The following is a 12,887-nucleotide window of genomic DNA, read 5'->3' on the forward strand; positions in this document are numbered from 1 at the left end:
CTTTTACCCCCCCCCCCCCCAAGTCATTCTCTTATGGCCCAATCTGCATCTAGTATTTGTTCCATTGTACCAAACCCACACTGGAACAGAAAAAGATGGGCTCAAAACCACATTCAAATACCCCAGGTCAATGCCATGCTGACTGCAGAGTCACCCCGTAATGGCCATGAAACAGCCATAAATCCATGCAGACAGCCACCATAAAACCAGAGATCAAACGAAGTGAAAGCAGCATGCAGTCTGGATGCTGCTATAAAATTCGACAATCAATCAAAGTGAAAGTGGCATGCGATGTAGATGGGAATTTCTGTTCCAGTGTGGGTTTGGTAAGACAGCGGAGCAAATGCTAGATGCAGATTCGGCCTGTGTCTGCAGTTTCTCCCCCCCCCCCATCCCCCGTCTCGGCTGCTATTAAGAAAGGAATATAAAATAGAGCTGGTATTCCCAGGATATAGATGTCCTGAAATGTGATTTATTCATCGGGTTTTGCATTTGGTGTACTTTTGTGGCTACATAAGCTGGAACACTTGGACATTGTATTCTAGTATGTCGTCCGTCATCTGCCCAGTGGCTGGCTCTTTGGACTTCTGTTTTTCTAGTGCTTTTGTTGCCTTCTGCCCTGAGAAGAACCAGCAACCAGCAGCATTTGAATCTGCTTTGCAAGTGCAGGCTTTAAAAAGACTTCGGTCCTTTCTGCACTTGGATCTCATCCCTGGTTTTATCAGAGTTCAACTCGGGACACAATACCTTGCATTTATCCCTGGTAGTAACTGCATCCGTTTATCCTGAGACAAGTGTGGGGCAAAACCGGGGTGACCTCAACATAATGTGGAAACAAAAAATAGCCCACGATAATTACAGGGGTGAACTCGAGTGTAGTGTAGAATGCAAAAATGCCCTGAGATAATTATCGAAGTCACGTTTAGTATAGAATATAAGTTTGGGGACAGGATTGAACCAGGATTTAAGTCCTAGTGCGGAAAGGACCTTAACATCATGTCCTGAGGCACTTTCCACTCCCAATATCCCTTTTCATACATTAACAATAATCTTTTGTAGCATATAGCCTGAGGATGAGCTCTGGAGAACTCAATGGCTTATGTGTTGTTGTGTGTCACCAGCTATTACATGTTTTTTTGGATTTTACTGTCGGGTTGATATAGCTTTAAGCCTCTTCTCTCTCTCCGTATGGGCTTTATATGGGCTTTACTTGAGCCTCTTCTATTACATAATTAAAGATGTGGACATTGACATCCACTAATAACCTTATGTGTTGTTGTGTGTCACCAGCTATTACATGTTTTTTGGGATTTTACTGTCGGGTTGATATAGCTTTAAGCCACTTCTCTCTCTCCGTATGGGCTTTATATGGGCTTTACTTGAGCTCTTCTGTTACATAATTAAAGATGTGGACATTGACATCCACTAATAACCTTATGTGTTGTTGTGTGTCACCAGCTATTACATGTTTTTTGGGATTTTACTGTCGGGTTGATATAGCTTTAAGCCACTTCTCTCTCTCCGTATGGGCTTTATATGGGCTTTACTTGAGCTCTTCTGTTACATAATTAAAGATGTGGACATTGACATCCACTAATAACCTTATGTGTTATTGTGTGTCACCAGCTATTACATTTTTTTGGGATTTTACTGTCGGGTTGATATAGCTTTAAGCCACTTCTCTCTCTCCGTATGGGCTTTATATGGGCTTTACTTGAGCTCTTCTGTTACATAATTAAAGATGTGGACATTGACACCCACTAATAACCTATGGATAGGTATTAATTTATACATACCCAAGTATTGGTATCTGTTAATCACACAACTGCCTTTCCTTTCCCTGTCCAGATGGCACCCAGTCAAGTCTGGGAGCTAGAGAGAGACTTACCTGACCTGTAAGTTGCTCTCCAAGGATTGTTGATGAGTTGAAAGAAGGGCTTTGCCTTGTCTCTTCTCCTGCCAACCAGACCCTCAGGCCTGCAGGTTTTCCAGCTTGGCAACAAATCTGAGCCTCAGCTGAGCTTAGGGAATTGCTCTGTACGCAGTACTTTACAATTTGACAGACAGAAATTATCAAGAGGTGGCTCTTTGCTTCTCTTTCTTGCTGATTTGGGATCTCCAGTGAGGAGTTAATTCAGAAGAGATGCCGGCAAGGCTAAGTGATGGCTGGAACCTCTAATGTTGCCTTCAGCCTACTGAAGCATCGCTGTTCCCATTTGAAACCACTGCAACAAGTTAGTCATGAGTGGCTAAATCCCTTTCCTTTCAGTGGGACAGGCGAGGCTAACTTTAGCTGGACTGTGGCCAATATGGGTAGCTGAACATTTAAGGTGCAATTTAATTATTTGTCCTATTCTTTACCCAATCAATTTTAACCAGTTAATTCATAAATTAGGATGAATAGTGTGTGAGGGGGAATTCTCTTCCATCAGTTGACAACCTGATTGTTAATTTTTTTTGTTTGTGCGTATGATTAACTTTCTATTTTATTAACAGAGACAAGCAAATGGAATACATGGATCTGGCTAAAACCTACCTGGAATGTGGTGAACCAAATCTGGCTCTCAAATGCCTGATTCATGCCAAAGAGTACCAGCTTTGTGCACAGCTCTGCGAAAAGCTAGGAAGGGTGAATACAGCCTCTCTTCTTTCTTCTGTCTGCTTTAGAAACCATGGGAGTCTTACTGCCCTGATAGGGTAGTGTGTGTATAAGTTCTCAAACTTTTCCCTACTGTACGGAAAGTAGATTTTTAATATCTCATAGATGAGTAAGAATACAATTCATTACTTCTTGCTCCTATGACTATTCATGGGAGTGAAAAAAATGCATCCTGAAAGTTCTTTCACCTGTATATCATACTTTGCATCTACTCTGTTATTCTCTTTGTTTTGTGTGGCCAGTTTTCACATTTGTTCATTTACTTGTGGCCGTCAGGCAGGTATGCCGACTAGATGCCCCAGTAGCATTTGTATATTGGAGCGAGTGGGAAGTATTATATTTAAAGTATTATATTTAAATATTAAATTTAAATTCTAATTAAATTGTTCTAAAAATATAAAATATTATATTTAAATTATATTTAAATTTAAATTATATTTAAAGAACTGCACCCTCCTAAATCCATTGAAGTTAGTGGGTTTAGAAGGGCAGAACTGCACTTAGGATTGCACTGTTAATATAGGAAAGATTCACTGACGTTCTGCAGCCAGCTATGCACAACCCACCTCATTTGTTATCCCATAGTTAATTACATAGTTGCAGCAGTTGGGTTGGCCATGGTCTGAAGCCACATAACAATGACTTTGCAGAAGTTACGTAGCCCTGTTCAGTGTCTGGATGGGAGGCTCATTTGGGAAGTCTATGGATGCAGCCCTGAGGTCCACGGCACAAAGGCAGCATTTAAAGAAAACGAAATTTCTTCCATGAGTCTTTTTAATGGGAGTGACTGTCCACAAAATAATTCAACCAAGTGGGACTGGTTAATACACATGGCTGTGTGTGTATCATAAGAACTCCCATACACTGAATGCAGAGCTGAGTGTGTGAGTTGATTGAGTTGAAGCATACAGGGTATACAGCCATCAATATATCTGCTAATCAAAACCTGCTGAGGGGAGATAGCAGTGGCAGAAGGATGGGGACAGGGGCAAATGGGCGGAGGGTTAGGGGGAAGGAGGAGATTGAGTCAGCAGGAGTGGGGTGGGGGAAACGATAGGGGCAAGTCAGCAGCAATGCTTGGAACCATCAGCTTGGTTGCCTGGGGCACGAGGGAAGGCTGAAGCAGAAGGTGAGTCCTTCATACTTTCTGCTTCAGGCCTCTGTCCACCCCCACCCCACCCCAAAATCATGTCTGCTGATAGGAGAAGGCGTTTGGGCAGGCTTTCCTCTCCATTCTTCCCCTCTGCAGCCACGAGCTTGATGCAGAAGGTGCAGAGGATATTCTTTCTGCTTCAGTCTTCCTTTCCCTCTGGCAGTCAGACTGAATGGGGGTCTGGTTGGCAGGAGGGTTGGCATGTAGAAAGAAGCAATGGATTTGTGGGAAGGGGGGAAAAGGCAGAGAAATGGGGAGCCTGCAGGGGGTGTGAGACAGAAAGTAGTGATTGGGCAGTGGCGGGAGGGAAGGGTGTCAGGTAGAGGGATATATTTGTGGGTGGAGGGCTGATGGAATCCCTGCTTGTAATACCCTGTTGTTGTGCAGGTGAAGGATGCCGCATATTTCTATAAAAGAGGCCAGTGCTACAAAGATGCATTCAGGTGTTTTGAGCAGATTGAAGAATTTGATCTAGCACTTAAAATGTGTTGCTGTGAAGACCTGTATGAGGAAGCAGCAAAATGTGTGGAAAGGTGCGTGTTTGAAGAAAGTGAACAAAGTACATTTGAAAACTATTATTGTGTTGACACATATGTGGCACATATAGCGTATCTGATAGCCTAGCAGGAAAGCTAATACCATGTTTCAGAGGATATTTTAGTGCACTTTGCAGAGGCATAATAGAAAAGTAGAAGTGCTTTTTTTAAAAAAGCACCCAATACTTTTGTTTTTAAATCAGCTTTGCAAAATCATGCATGCAAATTATATGTCTTGGGCACAAAATGTTATCTCCCACTCTTACCGTACAGATGATTATAAAAAGCCAAAGTTAATTTACTCAGTTCTCAAAAATATTACTCACACAAGGTGTATGTGGGGGGGGGGAGCTATTTTTAAGGATGAAAGTTGGTTATCAGGGACAGTTCAGGGCGTAGTTCAGAAATTTTATCACTGACGTTTTTAGAGGTGCAAGAATTGTAGGTTACTTTGTTTATTCAAAAAGCAGCAAACGGATATTGTGAAGCAATGTAAGTCTGTGTTGTCTTCACAGGACTGTTGAATCTCAAATATGGAGATGCATAGGTTGTGTATGCATACTTAAATGTTTCGCATGCACTCCCGCCCCCCCATTTGTCTTGGTGTGGGTTGGGGAACTGATTTGTGAATTGGCTAAATAAATGGAGACGTTATGAATGGGGAAGCTTCTGTATGTATGATGCAGGTTTTCAGCTCACCGAATCAAAGTGACTGTCACTGTGTCGTCACTTGCTCTAACAGGTGAAAAACTGCCAATGAAGTTCCTGAGTTTTTAAAAATATAACATTCCACAACAGTGGGAAACAAGAGAGCAGCTGAGCTTCTGTATGTATGATGCAGGTTTTCAGCTCACCGAATCAAAGTGACTGTCACTGTGTCGTCACTTGCTCTAACAGGTGAAAAACTGCCAATGAAGTTCCTGAGTTTTTTAAAATATAACATTACACAACAGTGGGAAACAAGAGAGCAGCTGCTATGTATTGACCTTAAATACAAAGAAAGGATTTCCATTTAAAAGGATGGAAACCCCCCCCCCTTTAAAAAAAATAGTGCTGACACTTGATGTGGCAGCTTTGCTGGAGTATTCAGAAGCCTGATAGATTTGCAGTGCCATCCTAAACAGATTTCCATTCTTCTTGAGTTCATTGAAGCAAGATGTAATTCAGTTTAGGATTGCATTGTAAGGGTTTGACTGTGTTGACTTCTAAATCACAGCTGACATTTGTTGCTATTTTTTTTCCCAGATATGAGAAAATGCTAGGCAAAGAAAGGCAGCTGGCTTCAAAACTTTCATACACGGCAAGCCAGTTTTATCTAGAAGCTGCTGCCAAGTACCTGCGTGCAAACAGGACCAACGAGATGATGGCCGTGCTCTCCCACCTTGACACTGAAGACCAGCTTGTGTTCTTGAAAGACCACAAATACTTCTTCGAAGCTGCAGACCTGCTGAAGAGGGAAGGCCGAGATGAAGAGGCAGCAAAGCTGATGAAACAACATGGCTTCGTGTTGGAAGCGGCCAACCTGACTAACCAGAAAGATTTCCGAGCATCTTGTTTGCTCGCTGCCGCCCGCCTTAGCGTTCTGGGTGTTTATAAGCTGCAGAACTTAAAAGAGATCTTGGAAGAAGCTCTGGAGTTGTGCAAACAAACAAACCAAAAATTGGGCAGTGCTGAGGCAATGTATCTGATGGGAACTGAAGAGAAGGATTTCTTTAAGTTGAAGAATGCCTTCCACATGTTTTTGTGTGTGAATCACCATGCTGGTGCTGTTGAAGCACTTTTTGGAGCAACCCAGTGCGATGAAAAAAGTGAGAACATCTTGAGATTAGTAGCCTTATTTGGCATAGAAACAATTCTGAGTCTGGTCAAAGCTTTCCAGAAAGCAGACACAAATGCTGAAAAAGAAATGGTCAAGTCATGTTTTGATTACTTTGGGATTGCACTGATAGATAAAATTTTTTGCCAAGTGTCCCAGAACGAAGCTGGATGTATTTTAGAGTTTTTATCTGAACATTCCACCATCAGAGAGAAGAAAACAAGTGACCAGTTCATTGTAACCCTGGAAGAAGTAAAATCTGCTCTGAATAAATATTTGTTTAAGAGGCTTGTTGCCATTACTTACAATTTATTTCAACTGAGTTTCCCCAATATTTGCAGGAAATTCATTGCTGGCTTGAAGTGCGAAGATGAAAACTGCGAAGACTTCCACAGAACTCTGTCACGTCATGAGATAAAATCTATATTTCAGTGCAAAAGGCATTTGGCTACTATAAATGGTCTGCTGCTGGAAGCAAAGCGAGTATTCCCAAAAGACGTGTTTTGCGAACCCAACTCCATTGATGACATTTTGACAGTTGATAAATATGCGTTGTGTAAATCCCTTATAAATGCCTTCTTTCCTAAACATTTCCATCTGAGAATGGTGTCTGATAACCCAGCGGCGTGCAAAGCGATCCTAGGCCTCCACAGCGGTGAAAACAGAACCTTAAATCCTTGCAAAATGGTGCTGAGGGAATACATCAGATCGGAGTTTAAAAATGAGACTGCCCGAAACAGAAGAGAATCAACTGATCTGTGGCTGCGGGCGATGCAGGTGTTTGCCTTGACTTCCAGTTACCCCGAAGAGTTTGAGAAGCTTGTTTTCAGAGAGGAAGAGGAGTATAACCGAGAATTAAAGTTGTCTGCAGAAAGGGGAAGAGGAAGACTGAAAGGTATAGAGGGCAGGTATGGCATGCTGATGCCAGACAAATATGCAGAAAATGCCGAAAGCACCTACTTGTGCTTCATCCGACTCCTGCAAGATTCCATGGACCAGCTGTACATTCACAGGAACGTCGAGGAATGCAGGTGGCTCTTCTACCGCTTCATGAACGTCCTGGTTGTGAAATGCATCAATCCTTTGATTCCAAGCATAAGGAACACAGTGGCTTTACTAGAATTTCAGTTTGTCTTAGGTTGTGCTGTCCTGATGCGCCTCTGCAAAAACATGACTCTTTGCCTTCCCAAGAGTTACATTTCTCTCTTCCACTACTGGGACTTTTTATTCAGAAGAGGAGATCATAACAAAGACTTCACGTATTCGGTTATACAAGACTACAAGCCAGAAGACACAAAGAAAGCCATAAAGGATTTTAAAAAACACCTAATGTATTTAGCAGATGTTCTGTGTGGCTATGAAGACTTCAATGTACTTGTGGATGCTTTCGGTGACCCTGATTATATCACATCGGGAGAAGCTGAGCGCACTGTGGTGCTTTGCTTAGTTATGTTGATAAATGCTGACCAGGTGCTCAGCTGGAAATACAAAATGATTTTAGTGGAACACTTTCGCGCCATCAAGGAAAGCCTTCTGGAACTGAAAAAGGACTGCCCTTCCAAAGTGCCTGAAAGATTGCTTAGGATTGTGGGCCTGATGAGTGAAGCATCTGACGTTAAAGAAGTAGTAGAAGGCCTAAAGGAGCTCTTGTATTGCCGAGACGAGGAATTTTTAGCCGACTGTCAGTGGAGGTGGGATCCTAAAGGATCAAGGGGAGCCTGGCACGAGGATAACAGAGTGTTGAGAGGCATCTATTATGAGGTTGCAGACTTGGACAGATTTGCATATCTCAGTCAGGCCGATGAATTTGAAGAGCCGGAAATGGACTTCGAAAGGGATGTCTATGTTGAAGAGAGACAGGACCCGTTGGCTAACATAGCAAACATAAGGCAGCAGAAGCAACAGCAGAAAGCCTCGGCCAAGCGGAAGCTGCAGTGTCTCTTCCTGTTTGTTCGCTGTTGTGTTCGATGGAAAAGGGTTTCCAGCTCAAAACCGGAGTCCTCGGAAACAGCATTGGGGGTCTTTAAAAAAGCAGATATCGACCGAACACAGTGTGATCTGTGTGGAGTGAAGTTTCTCCAACGTTCTGACACCTTTATGGCTCAGAAAGAAGATTCTGAGAAGGAACCTGCTGAAGCAACAAGGCCCATAGAGGGCGACTGGGAAGAGAATGTGGAAAGAAGTGAAAGTATTACTGCTGGTGAAACTTTTGAGAGTCACATAATCCTAGATGAGCATAAAAAGAAATACACTTCTTATCAGAGATACTTAGATTTTTTCAAAAAGGAGGTGGATCCAGTAATACGTGATGGAAGAGGTGTGGTAGAAAGCATTAGAGAAAATGGATGCATCAGAGGTCACTTTGCATCCAGAGAACGTTCTAAACTAGAGAAAAGGAAAATCCAAGACGCTATTAAGAAGATTTCAGATACAGTAGAAGACCTCTACAATAGAAAAGCATGGTCTGGTGGTAAGCCATTTTGACTGTTTTCCTAGGTCTCTCACTTTGGCAGTCAAGAAGGTTCTTCGCAAATAAGAAATGCTGGGGCTGAAGCGAAGGTCCCTCAAAATCATCTCCTGAAGCACCCTTCCCTTAGCCCTCACCATGTAGATGTGATTAATTTTTTAATGGGATCCCATGATAACAGGTTGCTTCTTTGAATCAAGTATTAGAGCCACTGTCAGACAATCTCTGAGACCATCACATCCATACATAGGTGTTTTCTCTCCCGAACCAGTTCAGCCCCCCCTTCCCACTATGAATATACACTGTGTAATTTCCAGATTAATCTATTCCTGTATGAAATATGCTGAATCACACTTGATTGTTCCCATTCCAGCTATGGTTCTAACTTGTGGCGTCAATTGCTCTTCTGTTCCAGCTGAAGAAACTATGTCCAAGTTGGCTAGGGATTTAGGTGCTAACCTAGATGATGCACGCGAATGGCTGAAGAAAATAGAGTCCAGCCTACTACAGGAGGAAGGTACGTTGCCTGTTCTACAAAGATCCAAATATAGCTATTTGCGGTGTAATTTTATGTACTGAAAACAATAAATGTCCGTTGCTTAGAAGGGGGACTCTCCTGTAGCTTGTGAGAGTATTATATGCTGCATATGAGGCCTGCTATAGAACCAACCATTGAACTTATAATTGGGAATGTTGGACTCACTGTTGGATACCATAAAGCGGTCCCAGCACCATTACAGGAGAAGCTTCCCTCACCAACATTCTTCCTGCTCCTGGGAGTCCTATTCACAGACATAAGAATGGAAAGCAGTGACGGCGAGAGCCTCCTTTGCAAAGAGAAAGAAATTCTTTAGTTCTGTACTAGTACTGATGCGTGGGTCAGTTTTGCATCAGATTTGCAAACAGTCCGAGCGATGTTCACTGAAGGCCAGACTGGAAAGAGGACAGCCTCGAGTATCTCTCAGTGAGAGCCAGTGTGGTGCTGTGAGTAAAGAGCTGGACTAGGGCCAAGAAGAGAGAGATTCTGCCATGTAGCTCTTCTTGGGCCAGTCCTGGTATCACAGCGTTACGGTGAGGATAAAATGGGCAGGAAAGAAAGCCACCCTGAGGTCCTTGGAGGAAGGATGGGGGTCAATAGAACACATGAAAATAAATAATACTGTAACAAGTTGCACCATTCAAAATTCCTTTTTTTTTAAATGCAGCTATTAAAGGTGCAGGAACTTACCTTTGCATCTCTTCCCTAAACTCAGTCCCAGCGTAGGCATCTGTTTTGTGTCTGAAGCAGTGTCTGCACCCTGTTGTCTTGCTTCACGTGAAGGAGTAGTTCTTCTGCAGGCTTCCCTTTATTTGGCTGTATTTTATCCAGAGTCTAAGGACTGACACATGGGCCATTATTGAGTGTGGTGTTTAAACAGAAGCATCAGCTGTAAGCATGTAGATAGCTTGCCTTGGGGGCTGTCCTTGCACACAGAATGTTTTATACCCACTCTCAGGGCCAGGAGATATCTGCTGAGGAAGGACCGCCTTTCCCCATATGTCCCCCAGAGAGCTCTGCGATTGGGGACCCAGAATCGGCCAGTCCTCCCGACTATCAAGGAGGCCAGGCTAGCGACAACAAGGGCTAGGGTTTTCTCGGTGGTGGCTCCACTCTGGTGGAATGAGCTCCTGGAGGAGATCAGGGCCCTGCGGGACCTATTACAGTTCCGCAGGGCCTGTAAAACTGACCTTTTCCGCCAGGCCTTTGGAGCCACCATCGTCACTGCCACCACTGACATCTGACAGTTATGGAAAGCGAGCCCTACCCCCTGGGGTCCCCAGTTATAGCCCGACCCGAGCACCTGGACACCCGAAGAAGATAAGAAGCTGACTGTACGCTGAGGAATCAAATGCTAGCACTTTATTATGTTGTTATATTCACGGCTTTAAACTTGTGATTGATTGGATTTTATACTGTATATTGTATTATTATATTGTATTTGTATACTGTTATGTAAGCCGGCCTTGCTGGGAGGGCGGGGTAAAAATCAAATGAATAAATATTATCTTAGCATTTTGTCTGCAGCTGGTTCTGTCACTTGGCAGGCTGAGATGGAACTGCTGTGTCCTCCTGCAGCGGGATGAGGACAGCTGTGGAGAAGGCTGCATCTGATAAATTGGCACATGCTTTCCCTTGGGGTTAGGGGGAAAGGTGGGCCCAAGGCATCAGAAAAACAGTGAGGTGGGACAGTCCAGCAACTGCATACTTTCAGATGCTGTGAAGACTTAAAATGCAGGCCTCAGTTTAGGGTAAAGGCCTATCAACAGCCTTCACAAGTTTAAGCTTGCAAAGAAGTTTTCAATATGGCCCATTCCTAGCTCATTTTATTTGGGTGCAAGGTATTCTCCCTGTGTGAGAGCTTACTGCTTGAATTGGTTGAAAAGATGAATGACATGATAGATTTTTAAATAACCATCCTGTCATAATTGTGATCACCGTGTGGAAAACATCCCCAGTGCTATTTGTTCGGGGTTGGGGACATTGATTGGGGGGAAAAAACACAAGCTTTGCTATATGCTTGGCAAATGTGTGTGTGCCAGTTCATTTCCACCCTGAACGGGGGGCCTTCTTTTTCCTTCTCAGAGTTTGACCATGACAAAGACTTGGACGATGAAGTGAAAGTTGAGGAGATCAACTTTGAAGAACTGCACCACAAGAAGCGAAAAAACAGAAAACGACAAAGAAAATAGTTTTTAAAAGGCTGATGTCTCTCTGCCCTGATTTGGGCTCTCTTTTATTTACATTTGAACAATGAGCATTGAAATGTATAAACAAAAAAAACAAAAAAAGTTAAATGCGCCAACCAAGACTTTTTTCTTTTTTTCGTTGTAATTGGGATAGAAGATTAATGACCAGCTTAATAGTGATCGTGACCAGATTTTAAGTGTACACAGAGAGGCTGAATTTCGGATGCAGGCAGCTCCACAGGAAGACAATATCTGGAATTACACGTTTGGTAGAGACCCAAGTCTCGGCTGGACAGCTAAAGCAATTGGGAATAAGGTGCTGTTTGAAGCCGATAAAGTGTCAGGAGGGAGACGCTTACTCTTCACCCAGTTTGCCACACTTTGCTCCCCCCCCCCCAAATCTAGGGCCCCCTCTCATCTCCTTCAAATCATGCCCTTCCACAACCAGGTTTTTGGACCCTGAATGAGTCATCCTGCCCTGAGAAACCAAGACAGAGAGGAGGAGAAAATTTCACTCCCTCCTTTTCTACTTTCCATTTGCCACTGTTTAGTTCCATTGTTTATAAGAGCAACATCAACAGAAAGACTGTACTTCAATTGAATTTTAAACTGTCAGGAATTTCAGAAGACAGCTTTAACACAAACAAAAAGCCCCCGCAAGTGTTTCCTTTTTTCAGAGCCCTGCAGAACTAGAAAGGGACAACAGACTTGTTTGTCCCACCCCCTGCCCCCTTTTTTTAATGTATTAGCTGTTCTTTACAAAATGTAAAAAAAAAAAAGTATGGTTTTTTTTCAGGGAGTCATTGTTTATAAGCATTTTAAATTTGAAAGATTTTATATATTTGGAATGCCAAAAAAATAAAATTTTGCATTAGATTATTTTTAAAAGAAAATAAAGAAGGAACATTGTTGCAGTTGTAAGCTGTCTTCTTGACCATTCATTGGAGAGGTAAAATGTTTTCGGGATTGGTGACCTGCATAATAGTGATACTGCTTTACAGCAGTACTGTAAATCAGTAGTTCTCAGACGTTCTGAAGCAGGGATCCGCGTTAAATTGCTTCTGCTTTTGGGGACTTGCGTTGCTGTGTGACATCATGCTACTTTTCTCTTCCCTGATGCAAATCTTCAGAAGTTGACACTGAGCAATGTATGCTTTCTTGCTTACGTTATACATGACGGGGTTATGCACAGATGAGGTTATAACGCAGAGACATTGCTGTTTGGGTGGGGGTTAACCCCCTCCGTTTTGTTTTTATGCATAGCTGGGATTTTCCTCAGATTTGCAGAAAGATAGTCTAGTCTTGGTTGGCACCCCTTGAGGATTTTTTGGTTTGTACGTTGGGGCCACCCATCCCTATAACAAATGGGAAACCAGTGAGACTCACGGGGGAGATCCCCCCCCCAACTCGCATATAGTTCAGTGGCCGCCATTTAGAATGAAGATTTCTTGTATCTACACTTGGTTCTAATTTGTCATGCTACTATTATGGAATGTGTGAAAGGCAAAGCAAGGAAAGTAAGAAAGAGT

The 12,887-nt window shown here is 42.9% G+C and overlaps 1 protein-coding gene across 1 annotated transcript in view; it reads left to right on the plus strand.

Annotated features, from left to right (window-relative positions):
- The window catches only part of TRANK1 (tetratricopeptide repeat and ankyrin repeat containing 1), a 54,229-nt gene extending 42,024 nt beyond the window's left edge, over window positions 1-12,205 (plus strand). Inside the window, exons 20-24 of the mRNA XM_015405760.1 lie at window positions 2,497-2,629; window positions 4,200-4,345; window positions 5,594-8,634; window positions 9,047-9,148; window positions 11,255-12,205. Of these exons, the coding sequence (XP_015261246.1) occupies window positions 2,497-2,629; window positions 4,200-4,345; window positions 5,594-8,634; window positions 9,047-9,148; window positions 11,255-11,361 (3,529 nt within the window). The 3' untranslated portion in view covers window positions 11,362-12,205. The remainder of the gene's footprint in view (window positions 1-2,496; window positions 2,630-4,199; window positions 4,346-5,593; window positions 8,635-9,046; window positions 9,149-11,254) is intronic.
- Window positions 12,206-12,887: the final 682 nt, after the last annotated feature.

Source organism: Gekko japonicus, unplaced genomic scaffold, assembly GCF_001447785.1.
Source record: "Gekko japonicus isolate JY-2015 unplaced genomic scaffold, Gekko_japonicus_V1.1 scaffold58, whole genome shotgun sequence".
In the NCBI taxonomy this organism is placed as follows: Eukaryota; Metazoa; Chordata; class Lepidosauria; order Squamata; family Gekkonidae; genus Gekko; species Gekko japonicus.